At 40.7% G+C, this 22,751-nt stretch overlaps 1 protein-coding gene across 1 annotated transcript in view; it reads left to right on the forward strand.

The window, feature by feature from the left end:
• Positions 1-10,258: 10,258 nt before the first annotated feature.
• for (cGMP-dependent protein kinase for) overlaps positions 10,259-22,751 on the forward strand; it is a 175,603-nt gene continuing 163,110 nt past the window's right edge. The window contains exon 1 of the mRNA XM_071582842.1: positions 10,259-11,087. Within this exon, the coding sequence (XP_071438943.1) occupies positions 10,735-11,087 (353 nt within the window). The 5' untranslated portion in view covers positions 10,259-10,734. The remainder of the gene's footprint in view (positions 11,088-22,751) is intronic.

The raw sequence follows: 22,751 nt of genomic DNA on the forward strand, positions 1-22,751 counted from the left end.
ATTGAAAAAGAAAATGACGTAGAGGAAGACAGCTTAGGCCCAGGCATACTAGACAATGAGATAGAAAGGGCATTAAGGGATATGAAACTAAATAAGGCCGTGGGGGTAGATAACATTCCCGTGGAACTTTTAAAATGCTTAGGAAAATGTGGGAGGAAGAGTCTATATGGGCTGATCCGTAGTATTTAAGAGGAGGGAATCTGGCCGGAAGACTTTGTGAGATCAGTTTTAGTTCCTATTCCGAAAAAGGTAAAGGCCACGTCATGTGAGGACTACAGGACAATTAGTTTGATATCCCACGCAGCTAAAGTTGTTCTTAGGATCATAAACAAAAGGATAGAGAGTAGGGCAAAAGATTACTTAGGGAATGATCAGTTTGGGTTTAGGAAGGGGAGAGGGACGCGTGATGCCATTGCAGTAATGAGATTATTAATCGAGAGGAATATAGAACACAACCAGGAGGTATTTGCCTGTTTCGTAGATTTCGAAAAAGCGTTTGATAGAGTGAATTGGGAAAAACTAATGAGTATATTGCCAAAAATAGGTATAGACTGGAGGGAAAGGAGGCTAATCCGCAACCTGTACATGTCTCAGACTGCTCAGGTGCGGGTGGGAAACGGGGAGTCAGAATGGGCAGTGTTAGGACGGGGTGTAAGGCAGGGTTGCCCATTATCACCATTGCTGTTCAACCTGTATGCAGAGGAAATGATCAAAGAGGCATGGGAAGGACTCGAGGTAGGAATGAAAGTGGGCGGGGAAGTCGTAAAATCAGTTAGGTTTGCTGATGACCAAGCTTTAGTTTGTCAGTCAGCCAAGGGGCTGCAAGCATTGCTGAGTGAATTGGAAATTCAGTGCGACAGGTATGGGATGAGAATCAACATTAGTAAAACAAAGGTTATGCGATTTTCTAGAAAGAAAAAGGCCAAGCTTAACATTAAAATAGGAGGGCAAAAACTAGAGCAGGTAGAACAGTTTACGTATCTCGGTAGTGTTTTGGACCAGCACGGTCAAAGTAGTAGGGACGTAAGGAGAAGAATTGCGCTAGGCAAAGAGGCTTTCACAAGGAGGAGGGAGTTGATGACAGGGACATTGAGTAAGGATGTTAAGAAAAGACTCGTAAAAACTTTGATATGGAGCGTAGCTATGTACGGCGCGGAAACATGGTCATTGAAACAGGAGGATAGACGTAGATTGGAGGCTTTTGAAATGTGGGTGTGGAGAAGATTGGAGAAGGTGAAATGGACAGAGAAGAAAACAAATGAGGAAGTACTTAAAATGGTGGGCGAGGACAGGGGTTTGTTGGGAGCAATCCTATGGAGGCAGGAAAAGTGGATGAAGGGGATTTTGACCGGCAGTGGGATGTTGAAGACGGTGATAGAGGGTAGAATGCTGGGCAAAAGAGGAAAGGGAAGGAACAGGATAGGGATGTTGGACGGGATGAAGGGAGGAAGAAAGTACTCAGAGATGAAGAGGGACCTGATGTAGAGTAGGATGATGGATTTTTTTTTGTTTTGTTAGGAATAATAAAATGCTTGTTTGGTAGTTGTGTCCATCCAAAAACCTACCTTAACCGGTAGATTACCTTAAAAAAAAAAAATGATCGGATCACGTTCATTCCTCCGAGAATGTATTAATTTCGTGGTCAATTTTCGCATATGACCCGGTTGGATAAACTTTTAAAGAGTTTTTGAAAAGCCAGTATCGATGAAAGTTTTCTTCAACTGAATTCCGTTCGTGGAACAATGAAATATTTGCATAACACATGTTGTAAAATGAATATCAGAGAATACGACTATGAAACTTGAATATTTATTATTTTTCAGTTCTAAAAATGGAATGGAAACATTTTCGCCATTTGAGATATGCAACGAATCTGTGATCCTTGCAATTGTGTCGCTGATGAAACTAATGTAAATTTTACGCACGAACAAATGAATGAAGTTATTAATATTAATGGAAACGAAAACGCATGTACTCGTTTCCTTGAATCAATTCAAGGGCAACTTTTAAGTCTCCGTTTAAAATTAAAAAAAAATGAGTGCAATAATTTGACAACCATTTTTGTCAAGCAAATTTAGCAGAAATCTGCGTGGACTTCTTGTTTGAATACCTTTAAGGTACATATAGTAAGGCGTAGAGATGAGCGAAACTCAAATTTTCTACACAATTTTTCTACATATAGCACTTACAAATGGCCGTCCATATGACGAGGATCATTGAAATCTGATGGAGGGTAATTGATTCAATAGAAAAGTAGCAAAATTTGGATTTTATTCCTCCCAACCAGCACCCTCGTCTCACTCCATGAAATGAGCAACCTCGTCGGCAGGAGAGGGTTCCTAGGAAACTGTACGAAGAAAAACCCTGGAACTGGGAAAATCTCAAATATTAATTTGAAAAAACTAGGAAAATATTTCAGAGGAGCGACAGAGTACCATACCACCCGGGCATCGATGTAATCCATTTAAAAAGTAGTTAAAAATTGAGCGGTCAAATGATACAAGTAGATGTACTGATAACTGTGACATTCCACGTCAATCCATCACACAAGATATTATCATCCCTTTGCATATTTTATTCTGAATTAATAAAAATTTGTGGACACCCATTCTTCTACTAATATATTGTTAGTTCACTTAATGGATATTGGAAAAATTCTTCATGCATCAGGCAGAAATCGTTAAAAATACTTAAAAATGAACGACATTAATTGACAAGCTATTTGATAGGCTTCAACTAACAGTGGTTATGCTTTTACTCAAGACTGGTCAGACTCTAACCATGGCTGCTGGCCTTACAATATCCCTCCTCCCCAATCCCACACCACCCCAGAATCTATCACGATGATACCTGATAGGATACCTTATTTACAGGAATTTGCAAGCTGTGAAAGGCAGTGTGGTAGGTGGACGATCGACTTGGATAGTTTGATGGGCATCTTGATAATCGGGACGGAGTGACGCCTCTGGACTCCCTCTCTCTCACTGGATTTGTGATATTTCGATTTCGGACTCACTGAATTTACTGGGAAATAAATATCATGCGGTACATGAAAACTCTTCCCCCTTGCTCATTCTCATCATTTGAGGGAGTAGGAGGAGGAAGGGGAGTAGGGGTGTTGAAAACTAATACTCACCCTCCCATCCACCACCCTGGCGGACCACCCTAATACGCTACACCACAATATACGCATTCAAGATCAAAGAGATAGATTGCAAAACGGATAGGTTTAGAATGTGGTTGTTTCCGACTACGAGGTGAGCTTTACCCTCACCTATCAAACCAACCTTCGGATTGATTACCGATTGTGAAATGAGTGAGGCGGGGTAGTCCAGTGAGCGGAACGCTAGGCTACTAACTGAAAGGACCAGGTTTGATTCCTGGTGGCACCTCAGGGCACTCTCAGCTTCACACAAGCAGTATGATTTCTTGGTTAACAGGTGTTCCTGAGAAACCAGGGGAGGCGCAGGGAAAGGAATTGGCTTCTCTTCACGCTGTGTGAATTTCTCCCGAGAATAGGTTCACTATTTTGCGAACTCTAGCCTAGCCTATGAAACCAACTTTCGGGTTGATTAATGAGGTTGCTTTTTGGTGAATTGTTTTGATATCCAATGAAACTCGCACCTCATTTATGCAAACACTTACCCTCCTCAATTTATTCAAAAGATACAAGAGAAATTTTCTACCTTACTTTTAACGTATACTATTGGCGTGACCCACCTGCAAATATTTTGAGCGAAATCAATACCACAGCTGCAAGCGTTTAGGATACTCATCGCAGGATGGCCGAAATATCCGAATGGGCCATCAAAGGTGTATATGTAGATTTCGTTTGGGACATGCCTTTACACACAATCATGGGACTTGGGCCCTATTCACCAAGCGTCATGAAGCGAAGGTCTCCAGGTAAACGAGTGACTTTCGCGATGAATGTCTCCGCGAAGAAAAGGAATTTTACAAAATTAAAAATAGGAAAAGGAATAGATTTTCTGCTGTTAATGCTGGGGTACATATTTTTTCGCTCATTAATTATCCCACCAATTTTCATGTAAAATTAGAAATCCAAAGGCAATCAATCATATATGCCTGATCTAACGTATAAGATATTTTTATTAACGTGTATAAAGTGAAAATTTTATTGTCGCTAACTCTTTGGTCTACCCATCCGGTCTAACATGAGAGGTGAGGGGTCAGTAAGGTGTTAGGGGTGGTGGGAGGGTCACAACTATTTGTGGGGACTCTAGAAGACTCATGGACTGTCCAATGAAAATGTTTACGCCGACGCTCGTGAGTGGCACAAAGAACGTACGATTTTTTCACACGATTGCGTGATCATAGTACATTTGTTGTGTCTTTTACCTATCCTTGTTTGAGCCTTTGAGAATCTTTCATTCCAATAGTAGTAATCGTACTTAGGGGAGGCAACAGGTAAGGTCATTTTCGCCATTAGGGATGGAAAGGTAAGGATGAAGTGGGGAGAGAAACCTGGCGTCGGTATTAGTCTACTCTTAGCGAAAGGCGCCAAGGGGTCCGCAGTTCAACATCCCATCCGACGGACGACGTACTCACTCCCATCACTGAGCACCTAAAGTAGGGATCGAGATACCACTATAAAATATCTGCTGCCGTCGGAATTCGAACTCGGGCCCTCTGGGTGGGAAGCCATTACGTTAGCCGCTGCACCATCCCTATCCCCATCTTTCATTCCATCATACTTTTTTGTTCAGTAGTGCGTCAACAATGCGCTTATCTACGACTTGTTTGCATTACTTAGAGACCGGAAGAACATTTCTGACTGATTAATTCTCTCAATTTCTGGGATAAACTTGTCCCAATTTTAGGAGACAAATATGAACCAACTTCACAAACATTTCTCATTACAATTTTTCACTTAAAAAACGTGCTTTTTGTTTTCAGTTCACAAATCTTTCTTCCATTGGTTAATTTACGAGGTCTGTTCCAGAGGTTCCCGTAGCAAGCAAAGATAGCCAACTGGGAGTATCCCTGGGGGTTATTAGAAATCAGTAGAATACAAGCGTTCCGGGAGACCATCAACGTCGACTGATGACTCCCACATTGAGAAAAAGAACGATCTCGTTCGAGCAAATCGACTTTTGACTGTCAGGGAACTTGCAGAAGAGTATGGCATTGGGAAAGGTTCATGCTATGAAATCCTGACTGAAAAATTGAGGATGCTACGAGTTGCCGACAAAATTCGTGCTTCGTCAGATGACAGCATACCAGAAACAACATTGAGTTCAAGTCTGTCAGGAACTGTGTGATCGAGCTGAAAAGGATGAAACCTTGTCCAGGATCATAACAGTTGATGAATCATGGGAAGATGAAAATGACATCGAAACAAATGTGAAATCTTCACAATGGATTGATGAAACATTCCCCCGCCCCAAAAAAGCTCGACTAGTTCGCTCGAATGCCAAGGTGATTTTGACTGTTTTTTTTCAAGGAAACGGGGGTTCTGCATCACAAATATCTACTCATAGGCCAGACAATCAACACGGAGTACTACCTGGAGTTATGAAAGGTCTATGAGAAAGAATCAGGCGAAAACGGCCTAAACTTACGAGAAGCGGCGAGTAGTTTTTTTCACCACGACAGCGTGCCGGCTCATTCGTCTCTCAGAACTCGTGAGTTTTTAGCCAAAAGCAAAACTGCTGTTCTTCCCCACTCACCATACTCATCAGACTTGGCCCCATGTGACTTTTTCCTGTTCCCCAAACTAAAAACCCTGCTCAAAGGAAAAAGATTTGCCACCATTTCAGAATATTCTATAGAATAATATTGATAGAGAAAAATTCTACGGAGGAGCTTATAAGCATTCCTTAAAAAGCGTTCCAGGGCTGTCTCAAAAAGTGGAAACACCGCTGAGATTAGGGTATAAGTTGGAGAGAAAACTACTTTGAACGGGACCCTGATCAATAATTTGTTAGTTAAGAATTTTTTTGTAATAAATGAATTCGAGAAATTACTGACCAGACGTCGTATGGGTATCAATTATATCTTAGGAGGAAAAATAAATACACGTTCCTTACAGAGTGATCATCAATCATTTATTCGTATAATTTATGGTGCGAACATTTCATTTTATACTATATGGCATATAGCCTAATGTGTTATTTACACTTTTTAGGAGTTTCATTGAGTGTGCTCTAGTATTGCGGCAACTGCTGCGAGTTGTGACATATTCAGTTCAGTAGTTACGAGTGAAATTTTTCTGACAAGCAGAATTTTCTAGTTGATCACTCTTTGGCATGATCATTCGAAATCTTGAAAGAGTAATGTACGGCCTCAAAAATTCAGGTTACTTGCGTTACGAGGCGTCGGGTCATCAGCAATAGCTACTGTTTTCAGGGTCAAATCCGGTTGATATTTTTGGATATCTGAAGACATAAGCAATTTGTGTGACTTATATTGCGTGGTTCAGAGGTGTCGGAGAAACCACTTAGACACGGAAAATAAATGCCCTCCCGCCTTTTTTAAAAGGAAATATTGAAAGGAAACACTCTATCAACTATCAGAACACAAAGTAGTGTTACCCGGCAGGCCTATTGGCTGCTTATGATCTATTATCAGTCTCGTAAGGGAATTGCGTAGTATGCTTGTTTCTTTAGTGTCTTTTTCACTTAATTAATTTTTATTATTTTTTTAAATTAATTTTTTTATATTTGGCTACACTCATATTATTGAAAGAGCATGTACAGGTTCTGAGATGCTATAGTTATTTTTTTAATTTTCGTTTTTTTCGATTTCAATGTATTAACACAGAATTGTGAACTCCTGAAATTCCTTATAGGCTTCCTCTACGTCTACATAATAACCCCGCAAGCCGTCGCAAGGGCATGTGGCAGGGGGTGGTTGGTCACCAGCCATTCTACTTATATTCCCCCTATTCCCTTTTGCACTTGGCACACCGCGATCCTCCATAAACCGCGTGGAAAGGGGGCGACCGAACACAAATCATTCGGCATGCCTACATATATTTTAAGTATTACACGGTTAGCTTCTTTTCCCATACCTACACAAAGAGGACAAGAAAATACATTAAAAGAGACCAGGCATACATTCAATTCAGACACTTATTACTCATTACTATTCTACAAATTCCGGACGGAAATTTCACAAATACAATAGACTTTTATACGCACATTCAGTTACACCCCACCGGGCACGAGGGCACAAGTCTGGGGGCGTTGGGACGCCAGACATGGAGAGTGGGTTTTGGGAATTTAATCTTGTATACCCCTATTTTCGACAGAACGTACCTATTATTTTTTTAGGTCGTTGCCACGAATACTGCGCGGGAAAAACGAATACTTGAATCTATCAGTTGGACAGTCTAACTCTCTAATTTTGTGACAATTGTCGACATGCTAATGTAATTAGGGGACCTAATTATACCTCCAATTTCGGTTGCGAAACGGTACGCTTTTGAAATTTATAATAGGTTTTATCCAGCCCTGCGTCGCTGCATATCCAAAGGTTCCCCCCACAGATTCTGCATATAAATGTGTGACGCCTTATGTCCTTTGCTACGAGTTTTTCATGAACCTAGCGGCCTTTCTCTGTACTCATACAATGCTGTAATTAATTTTTTTTATGGATCCCAAACGCTCGCCTCATACTCAATATTCAATTCTTCTTGTTTTAATCTCCAATGGGATGTCAGAGTTTTATATTGTTTTTCGCACAACGTTTAATTGAATCGATATTCAATAAACCCTTATTATTTTTATTGCACATTTTTTTCTACCATACAAGAGCTTGTGAAATTAGGTACTTTACATTTTTGATGATTGCTGACCAGACAAATTTGCAGAAATTGCAGACTGATGATTGCTTTACCAGACAAATTCAGCCGGTCCCCAGAAAGTTGCGCGAATTAGGCGTGTTCAAAGTAGCGTGAATTAAAGGAGAAATCACTCAGATTTGAACTCGGAACTTTCTTATCAGCTGTCGAATTTTCACGACACCAAACCACCATTGCCAACACATTGGTGTTTTCTTGAAAGCCTATAATTATTCACAAAGCCTAGGAAATCTTCCAGTATTCACAGAGATGATATGCGTCGTTCCATTTTTGTTTTAATATGAAAAGATTAGTCTTTTAATATGGAAAAGATTGCTAATGGATATAGCTAGTTTTGAAACTGCGGGAAAGCAGTTAAAAATGTATCTATCATGAAAAATCAGGCCGTCATGAAATCATGCTCCTTACAGTGTGGTTTGTAGCTCATTGAGGAAAAATAAATAAGTGAATTTGGCACAATAGAGGCAGCTATGAGAAAAAAAATCTGTGATGACTGAGGCACACTCAATGTTGGCATTAAGCCAGTGCCCTTAGCTTTTATAACGGAAGTGTAGTCGAGGATTTGCCTTAAAGCGCATATGTAACTCGTTCTACCAGAAAAGGGAATGCTCTCATAATTGAAAAATTCCTGCACTCATAAGTGAGAACCATAGGATCCCCCGCAGGTATGCGACTAGTGTAAAAAATTTACCTGTGGTCTGGGGATAGCTTTGGAAATACCTTTTGGCCCGCATGTGAACGTGTAGAACGGTGGCCTTCGTTAAGGACCCAAGACTCCAAAACTACATTTCCCTTTGGTGGAAATATTTTTAATAATAGGCAAAACAAAATGAAAATATCATGAACATCTATAGGTTGTTCTAAATCGCGTATTCTTTTTATGGAAGAAAACGTACCACCGTTCAATTTTTTTTAAATCTTAGAATAATTTTATTCGAGAAGTTCATAATGCATTTTTTATAATTTTACCATGCATAATTTTATATTATAACGCATTCAGACGGCTAAGCTCTTGGGAGGGTATAAGTTTTTGGCTATTATGTTATTCTTCTTCCTATCTAATATCTATCGAGACTCATGTGAGCTGACCCCGTTTTGGCGTCTGTGAACCAGTGCTCTCTTAAGTCAGCAGATGGTGCATAGGGAGCAGAAGCTCTGTGCGATCAAATGTGAGCAAGTTACGCTCAACTACGGCAGTTACACATGTCCCGTGCGAGTGCGACGAAATTTTGAGTCGCAACCTATCCTAGAAGGAGCAATGAGCAAAAAATTTCCTTGAGAATCTCTGTAAACGTTTTCCCGATTTAAGATATTTCATGAACAGGTTAAATGAAATCGAATTATGGACTGCAGGGCCTCCTTCCAATAAAATTGTGGAAAAAATTTAGATCGTAGTAAAAAGAACCATCAAATATCTCCACGGATTTACACCTTGTAGAGTTGAATTTATTATTTAACGTTGTGGGATTAAAAAGAAAAACGTATCACCTATCGCCCATCACTTTCTCACTCGTACTTCAAAATAAGGAAGGCTGACATTCAGACTATTGTTACTAGTCTCACATGCTTGTGTTCGATCGTGCTGGAGTGCAGTGTGAGTACACTCTAATTACTTACGTGCGAGACATTGCTCATCGAAGGAGGCGTTAATAAAACCACGTTTTTTACCTTCAGCAAGTGTAAAAATACCGTTGCTTACCCTCTCTCTTCGACCATATTCTTCCGCAGCAGCTAGCTATCACTTTTCTTTAATATATCTAATTTAAACTTGCTGGTTTTTGCCTTCGAATAGAAATATCATTAAATTTACAAGAACGAAATAAACAGAAAATTTTAAACATATTTCAAGCTACTATTTCAAACTATTTATCCCTATAAAACGGTATTAGCCCGAATGCATTATTATAAGGCGATGCTGTAAAAAGCTAAAAAATGAATAGTTTAGCACTAAAATCTAAAATTTTCCCCTTCCATTTTTGGGTGGAAACCTACTTTTCATGAAGTCGAACTTGGGCCTCTCCGTTGGGCTCACTAGAATCCAAATTTTTTCACTTCAAGTTTCACTATCCGCATGCCACTCCGATTTATGCCTCGAGATACGTTTTAAGATGACGTTGGGAAATTTTCAAGTGCAAATGCAGATGCGATGCTGGTTGACTGCAATTTTCAGAAGAACTTGTTGAAATATGTTTCTTCATACGCGGAAAGTTGGCCTGTCGACTTTCATTTATCTCATATGAGTGGGCTCATTTGTTTTATTTCGATAAGATAGCGCGTTTTTCGTAGGCTCCATAATTTCTTCCGAGAGCGGTGCTAGGCGACTGAAGTTAGTTCTCGTGTTTGCCGCGGCGTAGCGCTCTTCCCCTTGAGTACCTTTCCCGCTTGGCTCCCGTCCAGCCCGCGACTCGACTCAACCGCCTCTGTACCTTGCAGTGTGGAGGTCGTCGCTAGCGCGGTAGTTCGGGTGAATGTGTGTGACCTTCTAACTTGTTCCAGCCCAAGTTCGAGGAACAAGAGGCCATTGACTGAACGTTCACGTGGACAGTTTTTCGGTGTTTGTCGTCCCATGTGTTACTATGAATTGTATGTGACAGTTCTTTGACGTTAGCATAATTTACCCATGTGGACATACTCTCTAACCGGTGCGGTCGGAGGAGGGAGGGAACGTCTCTCGGAGGCAATCTGCCATCGCCCGAAAGTTTCAAGCCCACTGCTTTTAACCAGTGAACTGAACGAGCACCACTGCTATTAACGTCATATCATAATAGTGGCACCGCCGAGTGCTTGTCGTGTCCGTAGTGTAGATGTGTGTTGTGTGGCCGTGAGCCGCCTCGCTATCGCTGAGGGAGGAGCTGTGTTCGGTGTGGAGCGTTACGAGCGGAGGCTCGGCCGCCCCGCTCGCTGGGACGATGAGCACTCGTTTAGACGACGGGGTGTCGGCTGGCGTGGCGAGCATGATTCTTTTCGGAAATGAAGCGGAAGGCCGAACCGACGACCTCCGGATCCTCCTCGCCGCCAAGGAACTTCGAGTTCGGGAGTTGGAAGAGAAATTGCGGGCACGCGAGCAGGAAATACTAGAACTTCGATCGCATCTCGACAAGTTTCAATCTGTGATTCCTTTTCATGGGGGCGGGAGATTAGGAGAATGGGTTCCTCGGCCAAGGAAACAGAGGGCTCAAGGAATTTCAGCGGAGCCTCAGAGTCAGAGTACAATCCAAGAGCTAAGGCAGAAGAAGTTTCCAGTCTTCGACAAGCAAGACAGGTGGGTAAATGCGGCACATGTCTAACCTTTGGGCTAGAAGTGTCGATGTATCTCATCTTTCAATGGTTACTGGAGTTTTCTTCCTTTTGTGAACGCGTTGGTTTGTTTTAAAAATATAGTTCTGTGCTGAGTTAATTCACCTGTTGACGGAGGTTTACAGTTAATGCCTTTCAACAAATCTAACCACCAAATAGTGTAGCTGCTTTAGGGAAAAATGAAATTTGTTAAATGGCTTACATTTACTTAATTTAATTATTCAACCAATAAGTGAGTCTCTCTTGAAATTATTTTCCTGGGAATGGTATTTCGGGAAATCCAATTATTCGAGCCTTAGAGTATTATTGCTGTCGCGGAAAAATCACTAAGGAATTGTGGTATTATCGTGATGTAAGGGCAAAATTGGTACTCTCTCTTCTTCCACTTGCACTAAACGAGTTAGGAACTTTTTATGGTTGTAGAATGGGTATATAGTAATACATGGCAATTTATCCGATAGATTTGCCGCAGGTTGAAGGCTTAATGGATATGAACAGTTGTAATCTACCGTTAACTTTAACATACTACTACATTGCCTAAAAGGAAGCCTTGACCCAAGGATAACGCCACATCTCATGGATTGGTTGCAGTTAAAAACGTTGTCGAGGTGTTATAGGGTGGCAATACTCATTTGACTCCCCTGACTCTGTGCCAATCTGGTAACAGGGTCATATTTTAGGTTTCATACCATATTGGAAATGATTCCTTATCGAACATAATCCAGCCACAATTTGTATGTCGTCAAAATATTCTATTTCAAGCAATTGAAAGCATGTGCGCCTTCTCCAGAATTCCGTAATAATTAATAACCGTTGATGTGAAAAATAACATGTGGCCACCGAATAGCCATTTTCCAACTGGTTTTCATGGCACTAGCGGATTTATTCTGCGTTCTATATTTGAATATGATTGGCGCATTCCTTGGTGTCGGAAATTGAATGACGTAAATAGAACGAAACTCATCATTGTGTCATTTTAGCTAAGTGGTTTTTTAATATGGGAAAACGCCGATACTATTTCTGTGTGATCACATTGTAATTACGCAGTGAAGTACTCTGGTCAGTTTTTAAGATCTCCCAAATTAAAATTACTTAATACGTTTGCGTAACGACTGCGTTTAAAGCTCTTGTGTTTTACATTTTGATCATATTTTTTGGACGAAAAAGCTACGATTTAATGACTGGCCAGCAGATGGTCAGATGGATAGCCAAAACGTCCACCTGTCCGCTAAGAATGAATGAAAGAAAGGTATGATTTTTTTCTCCACTCGGCATTTTTCCTCCGCGCACAAGTAGGTCGGTAAACCATGCTCATGGCTGCTCTATGCTAATGCTCCATAAAATTCATTGTGGTGAGGGATTTATTGCTTGTTTTGTAAAAAGATAGGACTCGGCACATACGGAACGTGATTTTTGAGGCTTGTAATACTTAAGAGAAGTGGAAGCATATGATTTGTTTTCATAGCCAGGGTGGGATGTTCGATGTGCCAAGGTCGCTCGTCGCTTGAGTATAGTTCGGTGCTTCGATAGGCTCTTTTCGCAAGGCAATGAAGTAAGCGATGGCTGATAAATGCGTGAAGGAATGTGATATCATTTACGTCCAAGTAACGATTTATATTTGTAGGGTAGTGTGTACAGTTTTAAAATCTTAGAAGCTCGATACTCTTCGTACCGTTATTTTAGGCAGACATTTAAAAATAATAGTGTTACTATTGCACAGCGTACGCCTAGTGTTCATATTCTTCTTGAAAGTTGATTTATTCAGCGTACTCGAATGGCCTACAGTACATACACAGTGTAATGCTTTGGCAATAGGAATCCCGCTTTGATTCAAGTTGAGACTTTCGGTTCGTCCATGTGGTGAAAATAGGCTGCTTACCACGTGGCATTCGTCATTGGCCGTAATCCTGTGATAATTGTACAATGAGAACAACCGTTGAAGTGTCGTGGCCCACATGTGTTGAGGTTTGGCGGATTGTTTTTGATTAGGGAACGGTCATATTCAGCGAGTAGGCGTGGCCGTCCGGGGTATGGAGCGGGCAGTGAGGGAGAGGGGAGTGGGGGGGATAAGCGGAGGAGAGGCATGTGGGGGGTCGACCCCCATTATTTTAAGGCTACCCATTTCATCCCTCGCACCTCGAAACTGAAACGCCGACGAAGATCGTTGAATTGGAAGCCAGGAAGAGAGGGAAAGAAAAAGATATGGCTTCATTGTATTTAACAAATATATTTCCATCGTTTTTATCAACCTTATGAGCAGTCAAACCCACCCCCATTTCCCCTTAATTGATATTTGTCAATACTCAAATTCATCTCTCTCCGTTACGCAGAAGTACAGATTTATTTGGAGAGAGCCTTGCGCGAAACCTCAGCAATTTAATATTCTTAGTGGCATTAGATCTGAAATGGATTTATATTTTGACTCAGTCTACCAGAGTTTTCCAGCCTCAGGGACTCTCGACCTCTCACCAGAAGAACACTGCGTGTGCATCACCACAGTGCCCTTTTAAGAGCAGTTAACGTGCCCTTTTTAACAGTTTATTATTCAACAAAATAGATTGTTTCGGGAGTGTATTTAATGATGGTTTAAGTACCTTAAAGGACGAATTTGAAATATCTGTAAGATGCTATCACCTAGGGTCCTAGGACTAGATTAGGTATCAATTTGAAATTAGGTTCTGTACTATGTATAAAGCGGTCAATTACCCTGAAATGTCCCAGTTTCAAAAAGTTGATTATTATGTAGTGTCACCCTATAGCAAAATATAGAATACATTTTGTGCGCACACGGAGCGACCATGGTCAATGCCATTGCCATTTGTCGAGAAAAAAATATGAAAATTAATTTTGCTCAGCCAGTTAAAAGTCATGCTCTCCACAACAATCAATCCAACCAATATTTAGGGAAAAGGACTTAGTGAAAAATGAAATTTTAATAGGATTACGTAATGTATGTCAGGGGTCACCCAAAACCTACCTTTAATAGGCAAGCTACCAATGAATGAGCGAGCTCCAAGAATGGGGGTAATTTGTCCCCCGTCACTGACGTTACCTCACTCCTTTCCCTTAGTCGTGACGCAAACGTTATATGCCATTGGGGTATATCATGCAAACTCGTAAATAACTCGCACTTTTTACGAAACTTTCAGGAAAAGCTTGAGCCAAACCTTAACCACGCGAGTAGAAATTGAATCTCTACCTGGAATTAAGGAAAACTAGGATTTTGTGCGTGAAATAAAAGTATTACCGGCGCATCAACGCCTTGAAGGGATGCACCTTCTCATGGTGCAACGAACCTTCTCCTTAGTTGGATTTTTCTGTGATCGTACCCTGCTGTGTGTTCTTTTAAGAGGAGCCCTAATGACCATTTACATTAATTTTTGCTGATAGAATACATCTAGAAGGTTTTCATTCCGCTTGCAATCTTATCCCGTTTAGTTCTCGCCTCTGACAGGCTTGTCCTAACAACTTCTTCCCTAGCCCCTGTGGCGGCGGCCCAATGTAAGCGTAGGAAATTGGGGTTATTGAGCACTCTCAGCGTCGATGCAATCACGTTTATGCCTGCGTTCGCGGCGAAAATTCCCGGAGATAGGTTTATTTATTCATCAGGTTTGTTTCGTCTTAATAGGTCACGCACAGAAGACGTTGTGTGAATAATAACGCTGACTTCATGTAAATTGGTACAGGGGTTAGAACGGATGCACATGACATTAGTAGAGTAGTAATTGGAGCAAGGGAAAAAATAAAGTTGAAGTAACCGAGTGGAAACCTAAAGAAACATTTAATCAAGACATGAACATGGGCTTGATTGAGTTTGTGTACGAAGGATATCGTATATTGGAGGCTAGACATGTACAAGACATGTATTGTATGTAGACATATGTATATAGACATGACATATGCATATAGACGTATATATGTAGACATATGTATAGCTGTGGAGAAAGAAAAGCGTTTCGTTGGGTAGAGGAAGTTGTGTGGAATTTTTTAGGGGGAAGAAAGGGTGAATGGGAGGCATATGGGGTCTTCCGTTAGTTAACTATTTTGGGGGGGGGGTGATCGACAGCTAAGGGATTATTGTGCCATTAGAGATGGATGGGAAAGGAAGGGCGGAGAGAAACCCGGTATTAGTCTACTCTTGTCGAAAGGAGCCAAGGGGTCCGCAGTTTAAGGTCCCATCCGACGGACGTCGTTCTCACTCAAAGTGCTCTCCACAAAGCTACCCAAGTAGGGATCGGGATGCTACCGAAAAAATATTTGTTGTCACCAGGATTTGAACGGGGGCCCTTTCTGTGGGAATTTTGTACGTTAGCCACCGCACCATACCGATCCCCTGGAGTCTTCCGTAAAGAGAGGACTGTAGGTAGGTCGGAAAGGTGAGGAAAGGAACGGATAGTTTTGGGCCACAGTGTGGAGTGGTGGTGAAAAGTTGGAGTAGTGCATTGCCAAAAGCGGTTATTTTGTGCAGAAATCCGCCACGGGGGCGAGTAAATAGTTTTCAGCGACAGGGGTCGGTAACCCTAAGTCCCGGATCCAGTTAACAGGTTTCAATCCGGCCCGTCGAGTGGTGGTAAATTCCCCCCGGGATTAATAGTAAAATGCTGCTTAGTGGTTTCAAGCGTGCCACTTACCGGCTCGTGCCGCTCTATGACTCGAGAGTTATTCACGAGACGATAAAGGTTGCCTACTCGCTGGACTACCTGAAAGAATAATCGAATTAGGTTCCTTCCTTTTAGACTCTGAACTGGGCTTTTCTTGTTTTACTTTTAGAACCGGGAAAACTATCGAGTTCCGGCGCTAATTTTAGAAACGACCGCCGGATACAGGAAGAGAAACGAACATCCAAACAGTCATAATAAAATAGCCAGTTTCCTCTTTCGTAAGTGGCACTCATAATAAGAACAAGATTGATTGAAGAGCGAGAGTAAGTCGATGGAAGCGGCATGGATATTAACTTCTATTTTTAGGGAAGATGGGTGTTATACGTTTTCCTTTTACAAATACCTACTAACGTAATTTTCCACGTTCCAATCACGGCTAAATTAAGTGGCGGCGCGCCACTACAGTGGTCGTTGGTGAACACCAATGAAGCTGATGGTTCCGATCTGTCGAACCATCCTTCGTAATGTGGTACGATGTGATTTCGATTCTTAAGAATACTATACTGCTGATAATGTTTTCACCAAATTAGCACTTAGCTATTGATCTGTTTTAGGTTTTAATATTTTGACGACAGAACAGTATCATGTTAGTTTGGAATTGATCCTTTCCAGGATCTCTTTGAACTGTCTGTAGTAAACCTTTTTTGGCTTCTGACGCGCCCTTTTTATAAATTTGTCCTTACTTTTAGACTCTTAATTATAGTTTTTAATGCTGTCCTTAGCCGGTCATGTTAAAGTTCCTGCCCCGTGTTATTACGCATGAGTAGATGGCACTCTTGTGAGATGACAGGCGGGATTATTTCCCCTACAGCATCAATTCAAAGCATTGACCAATACCTCACAATGCGACCCTCGCCCTAGCCCTGATATTATTTCTTGAAACGGAGGTTAATATATAGGGCCACATACCTCCATTGCGCCTGTGTTTTGATTTGTCCTCGCACTTGTGTGATATTGCGAAATGATCCTATTTCTCATGTGTAACATGCATTATAAAGTCACGAAGTATTCAGGGAACGGTAGTAGCCCACCCAGAGGTGCCGGGTTCGATTCCCGCCAAGGGGGGTTTTACTCTTGGGCTTGGGTATTTGTAATTTTGTTTCTATCGTTGTATTCTTTTTAAAAGTCCGGTGTAAAGGCCAAAGTTTTGTTTTCGCATTAATGTGAAATAAATAAATTACTAAGTCAGTTTTGTGGGAAGTGGGAAAGTGATTTCGGTCTATTTTCAAAGAGCATTTCTATGAAGAGAATCATACAAAACAGCTATAATTTTGAAAAAAGTTGTAATATTACCGTTAGTTATGAAACCAAATATTGGAAATCAAGGAACGAAAAATGCTCGAGATGGATGGGAGAGTGGATGCTAAATGATAGAATACACTCCTGAGAAAGGTTACATTAAAGGGAAGGTTTGCCTTGGTCGTAGTAGCCGCGAATAAAAGAATTTAGTCGCCGTATTGAGTAAGTTATTGATTGCTTTACTTAAAAGTTGGGATAATTTGGGAAATATGCAAAAAAAACTAGTTGGAGAAATCCCGCTATTATAATTCTTTTTCGCCCGAACTGTAAGGAATGAAATTGACTAGTTATAATAAGCAGCTCCTTTTAGCATTCTGAAATCTTTATTAGGTTTTTGAATACATTAGTTTTGTAGGATTGTAACAAGCGGCACTTTTTAATCTCGTGTTATACACGAGTGATACACTAATATTTACATTTTTGTGAAACAGTTCTTATACAATATCGAATGTTAGCCTATCGCTTAGATAAGAGACATGCAGTGTTAGAATTCCAATCGGAATAAGTTGAGTATTTACATTGCGGAATGAAATTTGCTCTTTAAGTCCCGTTGACACTCTTTAAGTATATCAAAATCTGTTCACTATACGCCTTAAATCCTCCAATTGCCGTTTTCTCAGTGCTGTCTGTGGCTTTCGGAATGATTGCATCATACACGTATGAAATTTTCTAATTTACATGGTATATTTTGCTCTCATATGCTCATATGTACTCCCTTTCAATTACTTGCCCTTGTAATGTCCTGCAATCTTTGATTTGGTGTTTGGCAGCAGGCCTTCGTGGACGTTTATGGGTGGCCAATAATTTGTTTCGCTGAATGTTGAGTATTAATTATTTTAGGATACGTAGAACCACAAATCGCTTCACACGCAGCACAATCCAAAACCACTTTGACAACACGTCTGTGCGAATCTATAAACAGGGACTTATATATTTGCTATTATATGTAAATATGGAAAGTACTTGTGCACTATCATGATATTAAAAACTACAGTATACATTCACATGACTTTTGGTGGATGGAAATGTTATTTTAGTAATAAGACGGGTAGAAATTTACTGATACCAAGTCTTTGGTTTTCGCAGTTGCTTTTGTTATGACTCACGCCCTTTTATACCTATTAGTGTTCTGGTTGAATATTAGTGGGCACGAATAGTCCTTCATCTTTTGTTTAGGAAGTCTGACTGCGATCCTCTTCGCTCCTTATGTTGCAAGTTTCCCTTAAACCTTCATCAAAACGCTAAAATAACAATCCCTCATGATCCCCTTGAATGAAATAGTTGTTGACCGATGTCCTGAAGGTTCTCTCCACGTGGTCCTTTCGGTATCTACGATCGTAGAGGCACCATAGGGTACCTATCTAAATCTACACTTTACCCCACGAGGGCGTGTGGCGGGGGGTGTTAGGTCACCACCCGTAAAACAATAAAACCACATGTAAAACTTACAAATGCATGCCTATTCGCGCCCACAGAGAAGTATATATTCATGCAAAACCCATTTTAACTTTCACACATTTAAATGCATATGCTAGCAAAAAACATACATATGCACCTACGAATATACATCGACGAAGTCTACGCAGCGTTAAATCTTGCCCTCACTTGTAAATCGAATGTCTGTTTTATTTCTGTAATGGCTTTGATTTCTTACTATTATGACTCCTGATTGTCCAGGGAAAGGACAAATATTTGTATCTGTCTGTACTCAAGTATCTCCCTTATCTTATCTTTGTGGCCTAACCTATGTGTGGGGCCATTATTTCTTTTGTGTCATTGTTAAACTCATTTGTTCTGAACCTTTGCCAAAAGCGTAACTCTCGCTTATTCTCTTCGTATCACATGCGGCTCTCAGCCCAATCCTTTTTAGAAGACCCGTTAACAATCGTCTTTTAATCATAGCAATTTTGGACGAGCCTGGCTGATTTTCTCTGTACTTTATCTAATTCTTTTAGCAACACTCTCTGCCTCGGATTCCAAATACTCGCGGTGTATTCCAAATGAGGCCTAAATAGTGAAATAACACCTTTATTTAACTGTCTCATTAAATTTCCCCACAACCCGTTTGATGAAGCTGAGTTTCTTTAAAGCGAATCCTCATATTGTCCTGATATGTGCTCGGAATGAATGGCGTAGTGTTAGAACTACCCCCAAACGTGATCTGCTGTGCGCTGAACCCTCAATTTCATAATTTATGTCATGCTCATCACTTCCTTTGCTTGAAAATTTCAAAACTACGCATTTACTTATGTTAAGTACTAATACCCATTCCTTGCACTATTCCGTTATTGTGTTCTCTGATTGGGATTTCCTTGTATACTGCCGTGTCGTCTACAAGTAATGAGAATGCTACTAACGCATTGGCTTAAGTCATTGATGTATGTTAAGAATGAAAGCGGCCCTGTTCAACTTCCGTGGGGGCGTCTCTAATCAAATTTATTAGTTTCTCCTTGATACCATAGCGTTTAAGTTTGTGTAAAAAATTTTCGCGCGGGGCTTAATCGAAGGCTTTCTTGAAATACAGAAATACTGTATCAACTTATGTTGATTTTTCCCTATCTTAGTACATTGTGACTAAAAAGGCCCAATTCGGTTTCGCAAAATCTGCTCTTCCTAGATCCGTGCTGGTTGTGGCTTAGTATCTTCCTACTATCGTGAAAGCTCCTAATGGTACTGCCAATAATGTTTTCTAATAGTTTACATTAACTCGTTAAATATATGGTCCAGTAATTGGTGGGTTTTTCTCTTTCGCCGCCTTTATAGATGGGAGTTACGTGGGCTATCGTCCAGTTGCGAGCTACTGAACCTTTTTCTATTCATTTAGGAGAAATACGTTCTAAAAACAGGGTAATATTTGCAGCTAATTCCTTCAATATCCTAGCAGGTATTTCTTCCGGACCTGTTGCTTTGCTGGCTTTAATTATACGGAGCTGATGTTCTTTTACTTTCTTGGTCAGTGTTTCGTGGCTCATGTGTTCCCTAGTTTTATGTGGAAGCTCATTTGGTGCGTTTGTATCTTGATTGTAGACACTGTGGAAAAAAAAATATATTTTACTTTTTCACGCCGTGTGTAATAAGAGCGCTGTTTTCCGTCTTCAAAGAATGTACAGTTGCACGTTTACCCTGTAATTCCCAAACGTAAGACCAAAATGATTTTCCTCAAGATATTCGCATAGCATTTTAGTTTTGAAGGAGTGTAAGGCTTTGCGCATGATACTTGTTGTTTTACCGCGACATTATTTTAGTTTCTGTCTGGATGTATTCATACGAACTACGGCACTAATTTTTAAACTTATTTAAAAATCAGATTGCAGCCTTCTTTGCTTTCTTAATGCGGATGTGACTTTGCCGTTGTACCATATAGGTTCCTTACTCTCGCATTTACCAATGATCTAGATCAAGTCACAGTTACAGCAAGGATGTCGGCCGGGTGGGTGAAAGTTGAGATCCCCTCGTATTAAGCCCCGCGGCTTGTAAGATTCACGTGTAGGGAGTCAGGGTCCCTTGCCCTACGCTGCCAACGGTTTTCCAGAAGGCATTTCGGCCCAGAAGTTCACACAGCCTGAATTTAGTTGGGAATGCCACGGCCCACAACCCGTATTTAAACCCAGATCCCTCCAGTCTTCGGCACGGTGTGGTGTACTTGGTAAAATGTCTCTCTCGCGCCCACAAATTAACTCACCAGTCGCCGCTGGCTCAAATGACCTAGCTGTGGTTATTTTCCATGGTAATTACCGTGTTGCCTCTGATGTCCGAAGTTCAGGTGCCGTCTTTCGTGAAATAGAATGTGCCAGAGCTTATTATTAATTGTTCGAAGTGATTGAATTGCTCGTCCACTTCAGGCGTCTTTAAATGTTGCGTGAGTGCTGTCAGGGAATTTCTGATTTATAGAGTGAGGTTTTCGGTCATGAACTCTGACACGGCGAACTGATCGGATTGGCTCTCTTCGGATTGCCAAATTTAATGCCCACTTAAGGAATCGCATTCTACTGAAAGAACCGCGAGGTGGAGCCATCAGACTATTGACCCTCGCTTTCCACGGTCACGCCGTGAGGGTTATTTGAACTCTAGTGGGGGCCGTGACACCATACCTGCGACGAGTTGAAGCCTACAGGTGGCAGCTGAGTAGGGGGCAGTATCCTAACCATAGTTTTGAATTGTTGCCCTTAAGGGTCGCTTTTCTCGTACTCTGAGCCCATAAGGAAAGGGTTTGAAGGAGGTCGACATTTTTATTTAAGAGCTATTACATACAATTTTAATTCTTATCCAAACAAAAGAAAGTAGAATTAATGCTTTAGTAGTGTCGATATGCGATATGGATTTATTTACGGCAGATACTGCCTTTGATTGTGTTTGAAGGGCAGTCGGATACCGTTCCCGAGAGTCATTAATTTGAGCTTATTCAGAAATAGAAACAGTCGTAAAGACGTCCTGGTAATTTCTAAGAGAATAATTTTACAATTTCATATAGATTCATTTTTTATTTATGCGCGAAATGCAATTTACCCGCCAGCTTTTTGGTAACATTTTAAATCAGGTGTTCAGCTTTGAAAATGCCGATACTTTTGGTCGCTCATTTAAATGCCTTGTTTTTTACGTAATTATATTTTCTTTCCATGAGCTTCCGGTTAGACCAACCAAACGCTTGCCGCTGGTAAAAAATGCATGAAACAAACTGTGACAGTTTTGTCAAACTAGATTGCACTATTTATAACGTTTATAATTTGGGAATATTAAAAATTTAGTTTCGTTTGCATGTTTTTCCAAATTAATATTGGTATTTACATGAGCTCCATAAAATTTTGCTAAAATTTTTCATGTTTGTTTGACGCCCCGATGCCATTGAATATGTTTACACACGGAACCAACGGGTATTATTACAGTTACTAGCCGCCCATGGAACATTATCCTCAAGCTCGAGTGAGGCATTGGCGAATTCATCTCGTCATTCACAGCAGCGGTAGTAGTAGTATTTAGGGGAGGCGACCGACAGCTGAGGTAATTTGCACCATAGGGGATGGATAGGAAAGGGTGAAGAGTGGAGAGAAACGCGGCGTCGGCATTAGCCTACTCTTAACGAAAGGCGCCAAGGGGTCCGCAGCTTAACGTCCCATCCAACGGACGGCGTACTCACTCAAAGTGCCCTCCACAAAGCACCTCAAGTAGGGATCGAGATGCCTCTGACAAATATTCAACACCGTCACAGGAGCGGAATCTCGATAGGATGGATTGCTATTTTACTGAAAATTGTGTTGTTTGTAATGAAAAGCATGATCAGAAGAAAAAGAGGTCCCATAAGTGTGCACAGCATTTTTTTAGGTTCACCATGGGGGCTAAATGATGATCCAACGATAATGAAGAAGCCCAAATAATTCGCAGGGGTAAACTGTACGATATGAGGAAGTGGGACTGCGTAGTGGCTGACAAAAAGTAATGCCGTTCGTTAGCTTTTCCTTATGTGTTTATAATTTTTTTCGCAATTATTTTTTGTCATTTATTCAACGTAACAATGGCAGTTTTATTATAAAATTTAGGAAAAATATTACTGTTGTCTAAAAGTCAAAATAATATTGCGAAAAGTTTTTTTTCAAATTTACAAATTTGATATAAATACATACATTTTTCAAATGATGCAAAACAATGTTATTATTATCAAATAAGTTATATCA

Source organism: Hetaerina americana, unplaced genomic scaffold, assembly GCF_022747635.1.
Source record: "Hetaerina americana unplaced genomic scaffold, ioHetAmer1.1.p SCAF_12, whole genome shotgun sequence".
In the NCBI taxonomy this organism is placed as follows: Eukaryota; Metazoa; Arthropoda; class Insecta; order Odonata; family Calopterygidae; genus Hetaerina; species Hetaerina americana.